The following is an 18,727-nucleotide window of genomic DNA, read 5'->3' on the forward strand; positions in this document are numbered from 1 at the left end:
GAGCCTGGTGGGCTGCCGTCTATGGGGTTGCACAGAGTCGGACACGACTGAAGCGACTTAGCAGCAGCAATGTCTGTAATAGATGTGGACAGTATCCCATGAGATTGGTACAGAGGAGATATGACCGATGCTGCTGTAGGGGGCATGGGGTTATCCAATGTAGCATGAATCCATAGTCTTGGCTACTCCTGAAAGCCTCGAGGTGATTTTACCTTCTTGAGGTAGCTTTTGACAGTCCATGCACTTACCATGCTTAATTTTCTTTGGAAATTAAAAACAACACCAACATGATGTATAGGTTTTGATGTCTAAAAAGCAGATTTGTTCATTGCAACCGATGCAGGTAAAAAGCAGTGCTGGTGGTTTTCAGAAACAAACATATTTGGATATGCTTTCTGGAAAGAGAAGAGTCTTACCTTTCATTCATTTCATTTATTTTTGGTTGCAGAACGTCAGATGGTGGCAAAGTTGTTGGCACCATAGAAGTCAGTGTCGTGAAGATGGGGGAGATTGAGGATGGGGAAGCCGACAACATCACGACAGATGTGCAGGGACAAAAGGTAGGGTCCCAGCCAGCTCGCTGCACAAATTAAATTAGAAACGATCAGCTCTGCCAGCTGCCTGGATCACCATCACCTCTGTGGGGTATGAAATCTCATTATTCAAAAGCTAAATGAGAAATCAGCTTTGGAATGGGAGTGCCTTAAGTGTGTCTCATCCTCACAACCCAGACGGCCTGTGTGCATGACACTATGCAAAGCCACGCACCATTCAAAACACCTTTCTCTCCGCAGCGGGCTCTCTGTGTTGGCACAGCCTCTTCTCAGTTAGAACAAAAGTATTGATCGCTGTTATATTCTGCAGTAATTAGCCCTGTGTGAGATGCACAGAACGTTCTGGGAAGCCTATTGCCAAAAGTAACCACTTCTCTGCTCTCAAAATTCTCTTTGGAAAGCGATACAGTTTGAGTTTGGGTTTTGTTTTCATGTGAAGGAGGACAGTTTGAACAACTCTGTGCCTTAGGAAATTATGGAGAAAGAAGCAGGAAGTGGTAAATGGGCTGAGGGATGGGCGGGAGGACCCTAGAGGGGAGAGGCAGTGCCAGCTTCCTTGAAGTCCAGAATAAAAGCCCCAATATTGTCAGTATCCAGGATTTTTATTTCCTTTCTACTCTCTTTTCTTTAAATAGAGAGACAAAATTATTAGTCTAAAGTCCTGATTTAGCAAGGGTGTTACCTATCTCACTGAGGGACAGGGTATCGAGTTATAAACTAATAGTTTTCTCCCCCCCCTCAGGGAAATGAATTTGTTTACATATTAGAATGTCTGCCTTTTCATAAATGAGCATTTTTTAATAACATGATCCATTGTGACCTATTTTCTGGCTTAGTGTCCCTTATCTGGGAGCACAAGTTAATTTTTGGTGCAGAGGAAACATCTAAACATCTCTCTAGTATGAGAGAGACAGTACTTATCTAGCACTTAACAAATCGTTAACACTACTAAAAAAATCTAAACTGACTTTCAAAAAAAAATGTTGTTCTTAGTCTGCATAGGCTAGGGTCTTACCACTTCCCCAAGCCTTGTTCTTCTCTGTTCCGTACTCTCCCTCAGAATGTATTCCAGGTCATGAACATATTTCAGTGAGGTCCAATGTTTGAATCAGGTTGCTGACAAATGGCAGGGCCATGTTGAAGTTATGCAGCAGACCATCTTAAGATTCCTGTCTTAAGGCTAAGGTTCTGTCATGCAACCCTTGTTAACTCTGGACTTCTATGTAAGACTCCTATTAGTCACCACCACGTGTATGCTTGTGCACGTCAAGATTAGAGAGGGAGGATTTGTAGGTTAAGAAGGTAGGGAGGGTGTGGGGGGAACAGGATGAACTAAAGGCAGAAATAGGCAGATAATCGTGCCTGAACCCATGGAGACCAGGAGCTAAAACACTTCCCATTTCAAAGTAAGTCTGCTTTCCATTTTCCTAACCTATTACCAGATACCTCTATTTTTTCCCAAAGCTGGCTCACCCCTTGACTCCTTTACAATGTTGCTATTATGGGATAGCACAAATTGAGTCATGTTCTTTTCATAAATGGAGAACCTGATACTCAGGAATATGCCCCACTAATGTTTCTGGTTTAGTAATATGAACTTAAAAAAAATGACTTAACTGAGCTGTTCCAGAAATAGGTGGCAGTGTCAGCACGTACCGTGTAGTTGTCCTAAGTGGGCTAAGATGCTAACCACATCAAGCTGGTTTTAGCTTTATCCTATCTGCATTCTTGACCTTTTGCAAAGCTTTTTATAAAGCTACTATAAACTCTGCTGGCAGTCCCTAGGAATGGTCATGAACAGCATGTCATAAGGTCCACTCTGCAAGATATTTAGAAGAGTTATGTGGAAAGAACTTTATCTCAGTGTGTTTCAAAGTGTGGTCAGAATTATCACAGCGTTTGTTAGAAATTCAAATATGAGGACCCTTTTGCAGACTTGCTAAATCAAAATCTCTATGAAATGTGTTAACATGGTCTGTTACTAATAGTGATTTAAATCTTGAAGTTAGTCAATGACTGAAATATATGAAAAGACAAAGTAGCTGAGATTGAGGTTATCCTAAAACCACATCCTTCTCACTAGTTTGCACAAATGTGGGAGAAGAAACGGAACAACTCTTTGCACCATATTCATGTACTGAGTGGCACATGTTATCCTTTATATATGCTGAGCAGTAAAAAATTAGTACCTATAGGAATCTGCTTGGGCTGCCGTAATGAAATACCATAGACTAAATGACTTAAACAACGGAAATTTATTTCCCACAGTTCTGAAATGCTACTGAGTCCTGGATCACAGTGCCAGATGATTCAGTTCCTGGTGAATCCTCTCTTCCTGGCTTGCAGATTTCTTGCTGTGTCCTCACAAGGCTTTTCCATGGCACACATGCATAGAGGGAAAGAGGGAACTCTGGTGCCTCCTCCTCTTCTTGTTAAGGATACGGGCTGTAGCATTAAGGTCCTACTCTTGTGACCTCACTTAACCAATTCCACAAAGTTCTTATCTCCAAATACAGTGAAACATTGCGACTTCAACATATGCATTCCGAGGAATGTGATTGAGTTCATAATAGTACCTCTGATGTAAAATACTACATTTTAATCTTGAATCATACCCAACAACCAGAGCATGGGCTACAATTATAAATGAAAATCCAAGCTCTTTCCTCTCACATATGTTTCCTTCTTTCCTAAAACCATATTATTATGTTTTGTTTGTTTGTTTTTGTTTTTTAAATCAAAGACTGTGCATAGGGTCCTTCACCATATTATACTGACTCAAACTTCTATTTGATACATAAAAACACAGAAATAGAACACAAAGTGTTAAAATGACAGAACAGTAGAAAGAAAAATTCACAGAAGAAGGACTAACATTGTCCTTTTACAAAGCTAACATGTAAGGTGAAAAACATTGTGTATAAAATTTTTTTTTTTAAATTTTGGGTTATGTTTTAATCCTTTGTTCCTCTTATACTTATAATCAATATGGCAGTAAATCCTGTTCATTTTGACTTCTAAGTAAATTCAGAATCTGACAACTCGTGGCCCCTTAAGGCACTGTGACCTACACTGTCATCTGGATTTTTGCAGTACAGTCAGTGCTCTACACATGAACAGGTTCCATTCTGAGAGCACGTCCATATGTCCAGTTTTTCATACATCCAACAAAGTTAGCGTAGGTACTCAACTAACACAGTTGGCTATGTAGTAATGTACTGTAATCAGCTTATAATACTTTCTACGCAAATAATACATAAACACAAACATAAAATAAGGAAAACATTTTTAATCTTACAATACAGTACCTTGGAAAATGCAGTAGTGCTGTACAATGGCTGGCATAGGAGGGCTGGCATCGAGTGAACAGGCAAGAAGAGTTACTGACTGGAGGAGCAAGAGGAGGGGGAGATGGTAGAGTTGAAGGGTCATCAGCAATGAGACATAAGGCAAGCTGAGTTCCACTCATGCTTATGTTGATGGAACGCGTGTTTGCGTCTTTGAAAGTTCACACCTTGAAGGTTCATAGTTAGGGGACTTACTGTAGCCTCTTGCACGTCTCCCTGACTCCCTCCAGCCTCCTTCCCTGCCATCCTCACCACCGTCAGAGTCTGTTCTCAGCACAGAACTTCCTAAAATGTAATACAGAATGTGTCGTTCCTCAGATGGCCTCTCAGCTCCCAGAAGACCGACTGAGCTACAAGGGGAGCCCCAGTGAATCCAGATCCTCACTTAGAGTCCTGCAAGTGTTGGTCCCCTTCCCCTTCACATCCTTTTCTGCTCCTCAGTTTTGTGCATTTTGATCCAGCCACATTATCTTCTTTGCTGCTCCTTAAACATCCCAGATAAATTTCCAACTTGGGTCCATGAACTTTGTTATTCAGTCTATCCATGTAGCAGTTTCCCTAGTATCTGTGCTCCACTCCTTCACTTCCTCTGGTCTTTATACAAAATCACTTTCTCACCGAAGCTTTCTCTGCCACCATATCTAAAACTGCAATGCCTGCCGGAAACACCCTCTCTTCTCTGAGTTATTTTGTCTTTAGCATTTATTGCTGTCCAACCTTATAAGTGAGTGAAGTCGCCCAGTCGTGTCCGACTCTTTGCGACCCCAGGGACTGTAGCCTACCATGCTCCTCTGTCCATGGGGTTTTCCAGGCAAGAGTACTGGAGTGGGTTTCCATTTCCTTCTCCAGGAGATCTTCCCGACCCAGGGATCAAACCCAGGTCTCCCACATTGTAGGCAGACGCTTTACCGTCTGTACCACCTATCTCATGTATTGGTTATTTCCTTCACTTGAATTAAACTTCCTGAGAGAAAGGTGTTTGTCTGTTTTGTTCTCTTTTCTACCCTCAGTGCCCAGAACTGAACCTGATAGAAGGAAACTGAATCAATGAATAAATGACGTCAATATTACTTTGAAGAAATTAAATCCAAAATTGTCTCCTAGATGGGAAAAAATTTGGGTATATAGCATTGTACAAGGGCTTTGCCAGTGGCTCAACCGTAAAGAATCCGCCTGTAGTGCAGGAGCCACAGGAGAGGCAGGCTCATCCCTGGGTTGGGAAGATCCCCTGGAGGAGGGCCTGGCAACCCACTCCAGTACTCTTGCCTGGAGAATCCCGTGGACAGAGGAGCCTGGTCGGTTACAGTCCATGGAGTCGCAAAGAGTCAGACACGACTAAGTGACTGAGCACACTCGCACATTCATCAATGAACCAAGTAGGCACAGATGCCACCTTCCTGTGAAGTAACAATAAAAAAATAAGCAACATGTTATTGATCAGATGGTGCTATCTGTTATAGGGAGAAAAGGACTAGAGAGTCCTAGGCTGTGGCCATTTTAAACTGGATGGTCAAGGATAGATTCACTAGTAATATGATATTTGATCTGAAACATGCAGGAAATAAGGAATAAGAACTGTGGATTTCCAAAAAGAGAAAGAATTATAGGTGGAGTGAGCAGCATAAGCAGAGGGCCTAAGATGGCAGGATGCTCCTTGTGTTGAAGGAACAGCAGGAAGGTCAGTGTGACTAGAATTGAGAGGTCAAGGAAGAGAGTGATAGGAGTTGAGGACAGAGATTCATGAAGCAGGGAAGACAGACTGTGTACTTCCTTGAAGCCCATTAGACTCTGAGCTACCTGTAAAGACAGTTGAGGAGATGAGTGTATAGGTGTGAAGTCTGATTCATATTTTAAGAGGACCTTCTGGCTGCTCTTTTGAGTAAAGCCTACCATGAGGCAAGGGCAGCAGAATGAAACCCAATTATTATGAAGATTCAGAGTAGAAATGCAGATGAGCTGAATTAGGGTGATGCTGATGGAGAAAGTGAATTGTGGCTACATTCCAGGAGAAAAGGATAGCTAAAAAATAGAATTACTGTTTTCTCAAAAACACTGAGAGAAGCAGGTGGAGGAAGGTGGGAGATTTTGAGATGCTATATTTGACATTCCTCTTAGATATTTAAGTATATATGTATCTAAGCAGCTGGAGATTCAAGTCTGGAATTCAGGTGGGCTGTCCAAACTGGAGTTATGTATTTGTGAGTCACCTGATGATATTTGGATGGTGTTTAAGCCATGAGACTGAATGAGATCACAAAAGCATAGCTATTCTGTTTTATACTCTTGAAATTTATATTTATGTGGATCTTATCTACTGACATTTATCGTATTTGTAATTATACTATATATAATTCACTTATTTGACTTATATCTGTAAACATTTATCATATTAGAAAGTCAAACAAGAAATGTTTAAAACAGAAGAGTATATAAGTACACATACTATTAGCTATCACGTGATTGGTTGATACAGTCTAGAAAATTCTACTATATGCTTATAAGAGAAAGAGAAGGAAACAGACAGATAACATTTTAGTATTAATTTGAAAATAAAGCTGTCTTTACCCTGTGCTAGATGCTGCAAAGGATACAAAGACAAAAGTTATCAGGGGATTTCTCTGGTGGTCCAGTGGCTAACACTCTGAATTTCCAATGCAGAGGCCATGAGTTCAATCCCTGGTCAGGGAACTAAGATCCCACATACTGTATGGCTCAGCCAAAAAGTAAAATAAATTAAATGAATGTATCTTTAAAAAAAAGTCATCAGGAATTTCCAGGAGACTCCAGAATAACTTTGAGAACTGTGATTGATGGAATAAATTAACAGATGTGAAAGTACTTAGCCATGAAGTGTTGGTCTTGATGGATTCATACAGAGCTTTACAATTATTGTTCACACAATATTGCTAATTTTCTAGGTCAGTGCATATCAACACATATCAAATTGATATGTTAGCTTAGAGTCAAAATCATTTAGCTCCAAGAATTTTGCATATCTTATGTTTCTTTTGCTTGGCCACACTTACATTTAAAAGTATCAAAAAATACTTTTAAAATTATTAATCACAATCAATAGGGTTGTGGTGCTACATCTGGTACAAAAAGCATGTGATGTTTTGCTATTCCTGCTCAGAATCACAAATGTAGAGTCATTACATTGCGAGTGCACACCATGCAAATGTGTAATGTTGCAAATATCCATCATCATAATAGCAATGAACAGTATAAATAGCTGAACCCTCTTAAGCACAATTTCCACCTCATTTCCATCCTTGCCTTCTCTGAAGCAACTAGCACAGTGTAACAGCGACTCTAAGGTCAATGTAAAAAATTTTTTTAAAATGTAGCTTAAGGAAATAAATAAGGTTCTTGGCCTGGAGAACTTTTGATCTAAATAGTGACACAAAGTGTACACTTCAGGAAACAATTGAAGAAAGCAATAACCAGAGTCCAAATATGAAAACATTAATTTGTTAAGTGCTTCTTACTTTCTGCTTATGTTCATTGGATTTAAATCTTGAGAAGACTCTGAATAGTAGAACTTTAAAATACAGTAACATTGCAAAATAAGAATATTAGTTTAAAATGTCCTCAATATCGATTTTCCAGTGTGGGTGGAAGATATAAATATATAAAAGCCATTTGTCTGTATTCATTTGGTGAAATGAAGCAGGCCTTTAGTTTGGAAAGAGAAAGTTATCTTTGATTTCAAAGAGGCAGGACTGCCTCCATAAAAAGAAGCAGTTTCTCAGGATAATAGCTTGGTTTCTGGGAATTATGGACTTCTTCACTAAAAAGGTTTCATCTAAACCATCCCTATAAGTTATATTGTAGATGATGATATTCTTTTGGAAAGGAAGATGATTTAGAGCTGTGTACCTAGTTATTATGTGGAAGGATGTCAGGGATAAAGCATGAAAGCATTTGAGGACCAGTCTGAGAATACTGAATTTGATTGGACAGTAAATAACCATTATACATTCTAGAACCAAACACCGATATGATGAATATAATATTTACCAAAAATTACTTTAACAGCCCTATGTAGGCCGAAAGAAGTAGAGAAAATATTGTAAATAGGAGCAATAAAGAATTTTAAATGTGTCTAAGGATCCTTGCACATTGCTGTGGTGATTTGGAAAGTGCATATACAAAATACCTGTGGATTAAAAAAAGGAATCACCTCTGACTTCTGGTTAGTTGCAAAATGATCTAAAGAACACTAAATTTTAAGAATTCTTTGCAGTTATTCATTCTTTTAGTGGGATCTCAATATAAGCACTAAAAAATTTAGGAAAGCACATTTTTCTCCATCTAGAAATTTCCTGAGTAATGTGATGAATGTTATGACAGAAGAATGAGTAGTGGACTTTAAAACTACAGAAAGTAACATTTGAATCAATGTTTTAAATTGTTTGTGTCCCTTCTCTATCATGAACAATGACCTCCGTGGCTGTGAATCTCAGAGCAGGGCCAGTCCCTGGAAGGGGAAGGGAGGTGGGTTTCTGTGTCTCTCTCTGTCTCTCCTCTCTTCTGTCCAGAGCAGTGTCTGTTCTGTAAAGGATCATGAGCTGAATCTATTTTTCATGGGTTAATAGATCATCTATTATCTCTAGATTAGCTTGTAAGTAAATTACTTATTCATAAACTGGGCATCAGCTTATATATAGAGTACCCTCATCCTTTATGAGCAAGTGTTTGTATCTTTTGCCAGAGACAAAAAACGTCTCCTTTTGCATTGTGAAATTAGATGCTACAATATATTTTCTCCTTTATTTACAGTTGCCTTGATTTAAAAGCTAGAAAATAATTTGCTCTTTATTGATCCAAATTCGACCCACCCAGCTGACAGAAATACAAAGATATTCACCTTCTCATAGATGATTTGCTGTAATGGGAACCTATTCCTAGCATGTTAGGGAGAGTTCTTTTCTACAAAGAAAGTACAAATTTTCTCTCCTAAGAAGTCTTTAACTCGAACTGAAATGTAGTCTATATAATGAAGTCATATTATACGTAAGTAAATAATTACAAGTTAATCTAGGTTCATCGTAAAGATACAGCTCAAAATAGTTTTTCAAAAATGTTTTGTTCAAAAGTTTTTGAAACTGTGTGCATGGCCTCATGTTTTGCAAAAAAGAGAATCTCATTCCTTATTTGATCATGTTCAAATATGTTTTCTTTCTTCTTTTTCCTTCCTAGTGTGCACTGGTTTGTGAATGTTCAGCCCCAGAAAGTGTGAGCAGAAAAGATAGCCTACCTTTTTTGAATGCTGGTATGTACCTCAGTTTTGGAAACTTAAGTTCATTTCATGTGAACATACATTTTAATTTTCTAAGAAGTTGATACTGAACCTGGATACTATTCTCACAGAACCATTGTAAACATTTATTAAATATTGGTAATAATGGGAGTTAGCAGTGTAGGGGTAAACTTGACAATTCCATACAAAATATATTTGTATAACTTGGCTAAATGGCAAAACAGATTCCTTTTTTCTATTGGATTTTGTTTTATCTGCAATGAGACGTCATTTCAGATGATGGAGGAAGATGGAGGATATATTAGAAATGTGAAGCTCGTAATTAGTTTGACTTTCTAATTCTAGAATTTAAAATAAAGTTGTTAAAACAGTATGTATATGGATTCAGTAGGAAAAGTTCATACATACATTTGTACATTCCAATGTGTGTGTGAGTATATATATGTGCATATACGTGTAGTGTTAATAATGCTAATATATTTGAACTTCAGGGAGGCACTGAACAGTGTGGTAAATGATGACTTTGACATCTGATGCAGTTACACACATGTGATGATATACATATATGTAAATCATGGAACTAACTTCCGAATGATAACATACATTGTGTTACCAGTAGTGAGAATATTAGCAAATAATGATTAGTACAATGACAGGCAAGATGCCAAATGCCTCATAGGCCTTGCCTTACCTTGTTTGCTAATATGTGCTATGAAGAAGGCACTCATTATCTCCATTTTATAGATGAGGAAATTGCTCAAGATTACTACTTAGCCACAGCAGGTCCAACATTTAATCTGGTTTTAATCCCAAGGCCTTTGCTCTTAATTACTAGATCATGCTGTTACTAAAAAAGCCATTAATTAACAAGCTGGTATAACAGTAAAATAAACCTTAACATTTTCCTAGCCTTGCTGTGTTGTGCATTTCAACAGTGATATGGATAGCATGATAATCAGATTAAGTGATACCAAACTTCAAAGTTACTAAGAAAGAACCCCTAAACAATGAGCAGTTTTCCCCTGCAGAAACCTAGTAATAATAAGAGATGGAGAAAGACATGCAACATTTTAAATCAAAGAACTCAAAATAAAATATAGCAACCAAAAGCCCATGAATTATACTTAATAGAATGGAGGATTAAACCAAACAAGAGCAGCTACTTCTCAATCTAGGAACAAATGGCATGTTTTAAAAAATGTTTATTAAGGATATAATATCAGGAAGAATGTGTATTAAACAGGGAAGGGGCTAGCTGCACAGTTACACCAGCCAGATACCATAAAAATACTTGATAAGGTATCTATGTGGCTAAAATAGCTAATGTATCCTCAAAGGGTCTTCCTCATATATGTTTTTTTCTCTTAAAAGCTGACCAAACCTCTAAACCTTGATTTCAATACATCTAGATAATCTATTTAATTCTCCAGATGTCAATTTTGAGAAATAAAATTGAATGTGAGAGATATTGCACTCATGTTAAATACAGTTTAAATGAATCAAATTATCATCAAAATCATCTACACTGTAATTATAAGACACTTTTTAAGTGATTCACTCATGTGAACCTTGTAATTTTTTTATGCACACAAAGGGAAATGCCATTTTAAAATACTGATTGGTTTAATAAAAATTTCAAAGAGAAAGAGAAAAGTGGCTCTCAGAGTAGAAAGAAATATATCACCTAAGGAAGATGAGACAAAGGGAACATGAGAAAAATAAATCTGCACCTTCTGATCCTTGTGCCATAAAATCTGCAAGGCATGAGTTTTGGAAGCCTATTAACTCTTCCAAGTGTCTAGGGTATGATTCCTAACCTTTGATTTGTAATATGACAGAGACAAGCGACATGGAAGTCTTGGGAGCAGCTACATTCTACAATTTAAATGCACTCGCTAACGGAGTAAAAGAGGATTGATTACTGCTTTCCCTTTTCCTCGAGCTCACGGTTTTGGTGGTGATTCTACACTTTGTTCTGATGATTTTTTTCTGTGTCCTTGGTCCAGGCAATCTGAAAATGCCTAGAACATTTGCCAAAAATCGTTTCTTTCTATGAAATTATTTTTTAAATGCAGTCTTATGTATTTGGCTGCGCTGGGTCTTAGTTGCCGCACATGGAATCCCCATTGCACCCTGTGGGAATCTTCTTTCCCTGAGGGATCAAACCTGGGTCCCCTGCAATGCAGGGCAGATTCTTAACCACTGGATCACCAGGGAAATCCCACGAATATTTTCTGTGAGCCTTCTTATATTAGGGAAAGTGAAGTGGCTCAGTCGTGTCCAGCTCTTTGCGACCCCATGGACGGTAGCCTGCCAGGCTCCTCTGTCGATGGGGTTTTCCAGGCAAGAATACCGGAGTGGGTCGCCATTTCCTTCTCCAGGGTATATTAGGGAAAGATAAGACAAAATGACTGTCAAATGTTCTAAAAGCTTGATTTTTAAAAAATTATTTTAAAATACAACTAAGTGCTCTATGTAAAACGCTTCTGTTCATAATCCTAAAGTGTATCACACATACACAGAATATGTAGGTGGAATATGCACCCTTGACTCTGGTCTTTGTGTACACTGGTCTTTCGTTCCATTTATTTATCCGTCTAAACTCAGCAGCTTTGGAATTAATCTGTTATATTCCCATGAGGTACTTTTTCACAATCTGTAGGCGGAGGGAGCTATTGACATTCTTCCCCAGCCTTTATATTCATGTATTATATGGAACTTGCCAGTCTCAAGTGAGTTATGAAGTTCTTACTGATTGAGCGCAAGAGGATGTCATAGCTCATAGCTGCTCTTCACTATTCTATTTATATCTCTAGAGGTTTAATGAATAACTCGGAAAATTCACTTATCTATTGTGAGGCTCCAGAGAAAAAGCTCTTCCCTCTTGGGTCTCACCGTTTTCATGCCACATTTGCCTCTCAAGTTGAATGTATATGTTGGGAGCCTGGAGAGGTGAGGGGAGGAGGAGAAAAAAAGATGAGGAGGAGGAGAGGGGGCAGAATTTACAACTCCATAAAAAAGATATATAAGTACTTTAGCTATACAGGAGAAAATAATTCCTTGCGGCTGTTGGACTTTGTATTCTCTGAAAGAGGAGATGAATTGGATGTAGTATTAAGAATTGTGAGGTTCTCATTTTGTTTGATTTTATAATTGTTTTATCAAAGTTGTTGAAAGTTACCTGTTTAATAATTGGTGCATTCATTGAAGCAAAATGGCAGTGAGAACACTTAAAACTATGTGTTGTTGGAGTGTTGCATCAGGGGTGAGGGTAGGGAAAGTTAATTTTAAACACAGGGAAGTGTAAACAACCAAGTCTCTTACGTGGTCACAGAGTTGGGTGTCCGTTAACTGAGGCGCCTTTGTCTACAGCAAAACAAGAACAAATGGGCTCTGGTGGTAGTAATACCAGTGCCCTGAACAGACTCTGTGAAGAACTGGTGTCACAGTCTAGATTTGCTAACAGAAGTGTGACCCTAATGGACTGGTCAGCCTTTTTGGACATCGATACTTTGGGGATGACCAAACTGACCTCGACAGTCTTCGATTTCCTTTTTGGTCCTCCATGTCTGAAATCTAAAGAGCATAGTTTAGCTTTTGCTGTGTCTACCTTCATTGTAGAAATATTTCATGAAAGTTTTCATTTTCATCAGTTTCACATGGAGTCCTATATCCAGTTCTTTGTCACTTACAGTTGTCTTTCTCAGGAGTTATTTATATTTAATAAGCCTGGCCACAAGTAAACTCTTCAAAAAATTTTGTCAAGATCAACAATCCTCTGTAGATTTCCTGAACCTACCCATTTTCTTTGTTAAAGTATAATGCTGCAGAATACTTCAGCCCATGGACTTTGATATTATCATGATCAATCAGAGAAGCTAATGGACCCTGTCATCGTTTCCTATTATCTTCACATTTTGAGTGAGTTTCGCTCTGTCAGCAAGCATTCGATCTGATACAGCGTCTCTCCCCGTTGAATTCTGTACTTCTTGAATCATGAAATTATCTATGATATTTTTGAAGACCAGTTTCATGCTGTATATTCACGTGTATGCTGTCCATCCTCTTCACAGAGGGTGTATCTGACAGCGATGAATTCCATGACTGTAAAACATCTAAATCTCAATGTGAGGACTACCCTGTTTGCAGTCCTAAATACAGGTATTTTCCCTGCTATTTGAGAGTTTATTGGTGTTTATCTTCTTGCCTCAGGGAAGAATCACAAGTGTTCTCAAAATAGTCCACTGTATCTTTTATTCTTTTCCCCCAGATAGGCTTAAGCCATCGACTTTCCCAGGCGGCACAAGTGGTAAATAGCCTGCCTGCCAGAGCAGGAGATGTAACAGAAGTGGGTTCCGCCCCTGGGTTGGGAAAATCCTGTGAAGGAGGACATGGCAAGCCACTCCAGTATCCTTGCCTTGAGAATGCTATGGACAGAGGAGCCTGGCAGGCTGCAGTCCGTGGGGGTCACAGAGTCAGACAAGACTGAAGTGACTTAGCACACATGCCCCATTGCTTTACTGCAGTTGCCTAATTATGAGCTGTTTAAGAAGAAGAAACATTGCTTATTTATTTCTGTGTCTCCAGGGACAGAAAGCAATGGGAACTCAGCAGATATTTGTCAAATGACTGATAGTGGGTGTATCTTACCGCTTGAATTTATGCTTCAGGTACAGAAAACTGCCCTGTTATTCTTCTGTCCCTGAGAAAGATGTTCAAATTGAATTATTTCCATTTAAAATGATGATTTATTATTTTCCCTAAAAATTGCTGTTAAATTCTCATTTTTAATTTTTTTTTCTGCTTCGTTTGGCACCATATAGTTTAATTGCCTTTCACAATACCACATAACTGGACTAAGTACAGGCAACATTCTCCTCAATACCACCCCATCTAAAGCAACTGGTGACTCTGAATATTTTAAGAAAGATTCTGAGAGACTTTGAAAAATATTTATCTCTATGTTCATGTCGAGTCCTAAGGAATTCCAGCCATAAAAGCAAATCTCTTTGTTTTGTCTACTGTTTTTTCCTTTCCATTCATGAGGTGCTAAATTAACTACCTTGTCAAATTTTAGATCATATCAGTTTATAATAACAAAGGTATCTCGGTGGTGTCTTCTTTGTACTCAGTTGTATCCGACTCTTTGCAACCCCATGAACTGTAGCCCACCAGCGTCTTTGTCCACGGCATTTCCCAGGCAAGATTACTGGAACAAGCTGTCATTTCTTTCTCCAGGGAATCTTCCTGATACAGGGATTGAACCTTCATCTCTTGTGTCTCCTGCATGGGCAGGGGGGTTTCTCAACTAATGAGCCACCTGGGAAGCCTCATAACGTTCTTCATACTAGTTAAATAGATTTGCCCTTGTATTTATAACTCTATGATATATAAAATCTAGGACCATCTTGGCTTATAACATTGGCCTTTTATCCTTATACTCACTCACCGGATTTCTTTGCACTTTGCTGTTTTAATAAATCCAGTGGAGCCCATTGTCAATGCAAAGAAAAAAACGTACAACCGTAAAGATGAGAGTTATGTTTTATTAGGCAGACTTTCTCAGGGCTTTGAGCCTGGGAGACAGAAGTCTCAGATCACTCTGAGGGACTGCTCTGAAGAGCCAGGATGTATGGGAGTTTTTGCAACAAAGGGCAGGGAGCCAGAACATCAAAAGATTATTGATAATTAAGGAAAACCAGACATCTCAAGTTAATGAAATCAGCCCTTTTCTGTGTGTAGGAAAAGAAAAGGAAAGTGAAGTTGCTCAGTCGTGTCTGACTCTTTACAACCCCACGGACCATAGCCTACTAGGCTCCTCTGTCCATGGGATTTTCTAGGCAAAAGTACTGGAGTGCATTGCCATTTCCTTCTCCAGGGGATCTTCCCAACCCAGGGATCGAACCCAGGTCTCCTGCATTGCAGGCAGACGCTTTACTGTCTGAGCCCCTAGGGAAGATGCAAAGTCTGGGCTCATTGTAGTCATTCCTTTAAGGTGTGCCTCAGCTATCCGGGGCCAGTATCCTGTGTTCCCTCGTCCTGAGTTTCCTCAGAGTGCAGAGTCTGGCATGACTGCGGCGGTTGACAGCTGGATCGCAGACATTCTTTTTTTTCGTTCTGAGTTTCCTCAGGACTCTCCCTCCAGGTGGCTGTCATGTGATGGCTGATGTCCGTAACATCTTTTGTTTCCTGATATGGTTGGTAGCGTTAGTAGTTCACACCATTAACCTTGCTCTTTTGGAATTTTCATGTTTTCTTTACTGTGTATTAACATAGAGTGTCAAGTAGCTTGGGTGAAAGAGTAAATTTCTTTATCAATTAATAGTAATCAATGAAATCATCAGACACTTTTAATACTTCAGCTTTGTTCCTGCTTTATCATCCCATCTATTGCCCGCCTTATGTAAACTAGAAGGAAAATAAAGGCAAGAAGATGATATAGTCAAAAAGGTAATATTTTGTGGACACATATGAGAAGGACTTTCAGCTCTGGTGTTCCTTCCTTCATTCTGATGCCTGTGCTCTTCATTGAAGTGAGGTTTTTAGTTATGTCCTTCCCTCTTGAATTTTCTCCTCTCAATTTACACAGTCAGGGCCATTCTGTTTTCCTACTAGGGGAAGTAATGATTTGGCTTCCCAGTTGGCTCAGTGGTAAAGAACCCATCTGCCAGTACAGGAGATGCAAGAGACGCAAGTTCAATCCCTGGGTCAGGAAGATCCCCTGGAGAAAGGAGTGGCTACACACTCCAATATTCTTGCCTGGGAAATGAGATAAAATGAAGGTTAAGAAAACAGCACAGTCATGGCCTTCACGAAGTTTGCCTTTTAATGGGGGGCACAGAGCAGTAAACAGACAATTGTAGCACAACTGGTAAGAACCATGATAGAGAGGGGGACGGGGAGTACCAAGGAGAGGCACCTATAGGGAGGGAGGAGTTGGAAGTCAAGGAGGACCTCCTGGAGGAGGTACTCGTTGAGCTGAGTTTATGGGATATTTACCTGTAGCTAGGAAAAAGGAGCATTCCTTTGAGATTCAGAGAATGCCTTAAGCAGAGGCAAAATGCCAAGAAACAACTTGAGTTCCATGAACGGCACAGGTCATTCCAGGTTGTTCAGCATGAAAGATGAACCAGAAAGGGACACTTTTCTAGATTTTTCCTTTCCTTTAATGACTGTATTAGAATTATTGTTGTTGTTGTTGTTCTGTCACTCAGTTGTGTTCAACTCTTTGTGACCCCATGGGCTGCAGAACGGCAGGCTTCCCTGTCCTTCACCATCCCCGGAGCTTGCTCAAACCCATGTCTATTGAGTCACTGACGCCATCGAACCATCTCATCCTCTGTCATTCCCTTCTCCTCCCGCCTTCCATCTTTCCCAGGATCAGGGTCTTTTCTAATGAGTCAGCTCTTCACATCAGGTGGCTGAAGTGTGGGAGCTTCACCTTCAACATCAATCCTTCTGATGAGTATTCAGGACTGATTTCCTTTAGAATTACCTGCTTTGATCTCCTTGCAGTCCAAGAGACTTCAAGAGTCTTCTCCAACATGACAGTTCAAAAGCATCAGTTCTTTGGTGCTCAGCCTTCTTTATGGTCCAACTCTTACATCCATACATGGCTCCTGGAAAAACCATAGCTTTGACTCTATGGACCTTTGTCAGCAAAGTAATTTCTCTGCCTTTTAATATGCTGTCTAGTGTTTGTCATAGCTTTTCTTCCAAGGAGCAAACGTCTTTTAATTTCATCTGCAGTGATTTTGGAGCCCAAGAAAATAAAGTCTGTCACTGTTTCCATTGTTTCCCCATCTATTTGTCATGAAGTGATGGGACCGGATGATGAGAATACACAGAACAAATCATTGAAACTACAATGAATGAAACAAATCACTGCTCTGACCAACCAAAGCTGAAAATACAAATTGTATACGCTGAACTCACCAGTTATCACCAGCTGGAGACTAAATTCCCACAAATATTACCTTTATGTTTTATTCTGACATCTGTAATAGTTTTTCTTGTTCATGGCCTTGATTTGAACATGGAGTGCTAGGGGCTTGTGGGCTTGGCTACACAAGGGGAGCAGCACTTTTCCAACTCAGCTTATATCCTATTTCTATTCTTTTTTTTTTTTTTTTGATGCGTCAAAGCAACACAAGCAATAACATAATATAGATTGTATGACACACCTAAAGAAAAGTAATTTAAAAAATTTGAGGGACTTAATTTTTTAACAGTTTATTTCATCTTCATTATTTTAAAAAGCGGTCCCTCTCTGCTGGTTTTCAGAGCTCCTGTCATCTTTTCTTATGTTCTCTTTCCTATAACTATGCATAGGACAGTCTTTTCGTGATTTCTGTTTAGGTTTTTTTTTTAGATCTCATTTAATCTTAAAAAGAGCCAGTCTACATCTAAGATGTGTGTATATAAAGCTAAGATATTTTCAACTACAAATGAGAGAGTGTCATTATCTAATTGGATTACCCAGACTTATCTTCTCTAAGTATTATCCAGCATTTGGAGAAGAGGAAATATATGTACATTCAGCTGAATAGTGAAACTATTAAACAACTGCATAATTAAAAGCTACCAAACGAACGGGTTCTCTACAAGAATCTACAGGACATTGAAATAGTGATTTTGTAAAGATTGACGCTAATAAAGTCAGATTCCATTTATATATGTGATTTCTACCACCTCCTGAAGGCAGGAAATTGCATGAAGATAATCACAGATGAGCGCTTCCCTGGTGGCTCAGACGGTAAAGAATCCTCCTGCAGTGTGGGAGATCTGTGTTCATCCCTGGGTTGGGAAGATCCCCTGGAGAAAGGCATGGTAACCCACTCCAGTATTCTCACCTGGAGAATTCTCACGGACAGAGGAGCCTGGCAGGCAACAGTCCATGGGGTTGCAAAGAGTTGAACACTACTGAGTGACTAAGCACAATCACAGATAAGCTTTGTCTGGAGAACTATGTTACAGACACCCTGATGAGATAACTGTTTCACATTTTGATGATCCCTTCAACCCTGAATCCATATTCCTAAAAGGAAAGTGAAAGTGTTAGTTGCTCAGTGTCTGACTCCTTGCGACCCCATATAGCCCACCAGGCTCCTCTGTCCATGGAATTATCCAGGCAAGAATACTGGAGTGGGTAGCCATTTCCTTCTCCAGGGAACTTTCCTGACCCAGGGATCGAACCTGGGGCTCCTGTATTTCCAAACTTCCGTCTAATCCTCTGATGTCCCAACACAGACATAGAAAAGAATCGACCCTATGATACCTCTCTGGTTTGTTTTTTTCTGCCCCAGGTTGCTTGAACGGCCATCTTTTTTTATGTATCACCTATGTGTTGGCTTTCTTGAACATATCCTTGGCATCTTTACCTTGGTAATTTAGAACTGGAACACTTGGCTTCCACAGTTGCTGAAAGCCATAGAAAAGCAGGTGGTGTGCTACCTTTTTTAAAAGGCCTTTTACAGTGTCTGGAATAAACAATCTAGACATTCGAGTTGTGCTGTGATTTTAGGAGAAACAAATCTGTCATTTGCCTTCTGTCCCTGTGTTCA

General features: G+C 39.4%; 1 protein-coding gene across 16 annotated transcripts in view; it reads left to right on the plus strand.

The window, feature by feature from the left end:
• INPP4B (inositol polyphosphate-4-phosphatase type II B) overlaps nt 1–18,727 on the plus strand; it is an 887,198-nt gene that overhangs the window by 624,791 nt on the left and 243,680 nt on the right. For all 16 annotated transcript variants that reach the window (XM_015101375.4, XM_042234315.2, XM_060400642.1 and 13 more), the window contains 2 exons: nt 449–560; nt 9,104–9,176. In XM_015101375.4, the coding sequence (XP_014956861.3) occupies nt 449–560; nt 9,104–9,176 (185 nt within the window). The remainder of the gene's footprint in view (nt 1–448; nt 561–9,103; nt 9,177–18,727) is intronic.

The sequence above is a fragment of the Ovis aries genome, chromosome 17, assembly GCF_016772045.2.
Source record: "Ovis aries strain OAR_USU_Benz2616 breed Rambouillet chromosome 17, ARS-UI_Ramb_v3.0, whole genome shotgun sequence".
NCBI lineage: Eukaryota > Metazoa > Chordata > Mammalia > Artiodactyla > Bovidae > Ovis > Ovis aries.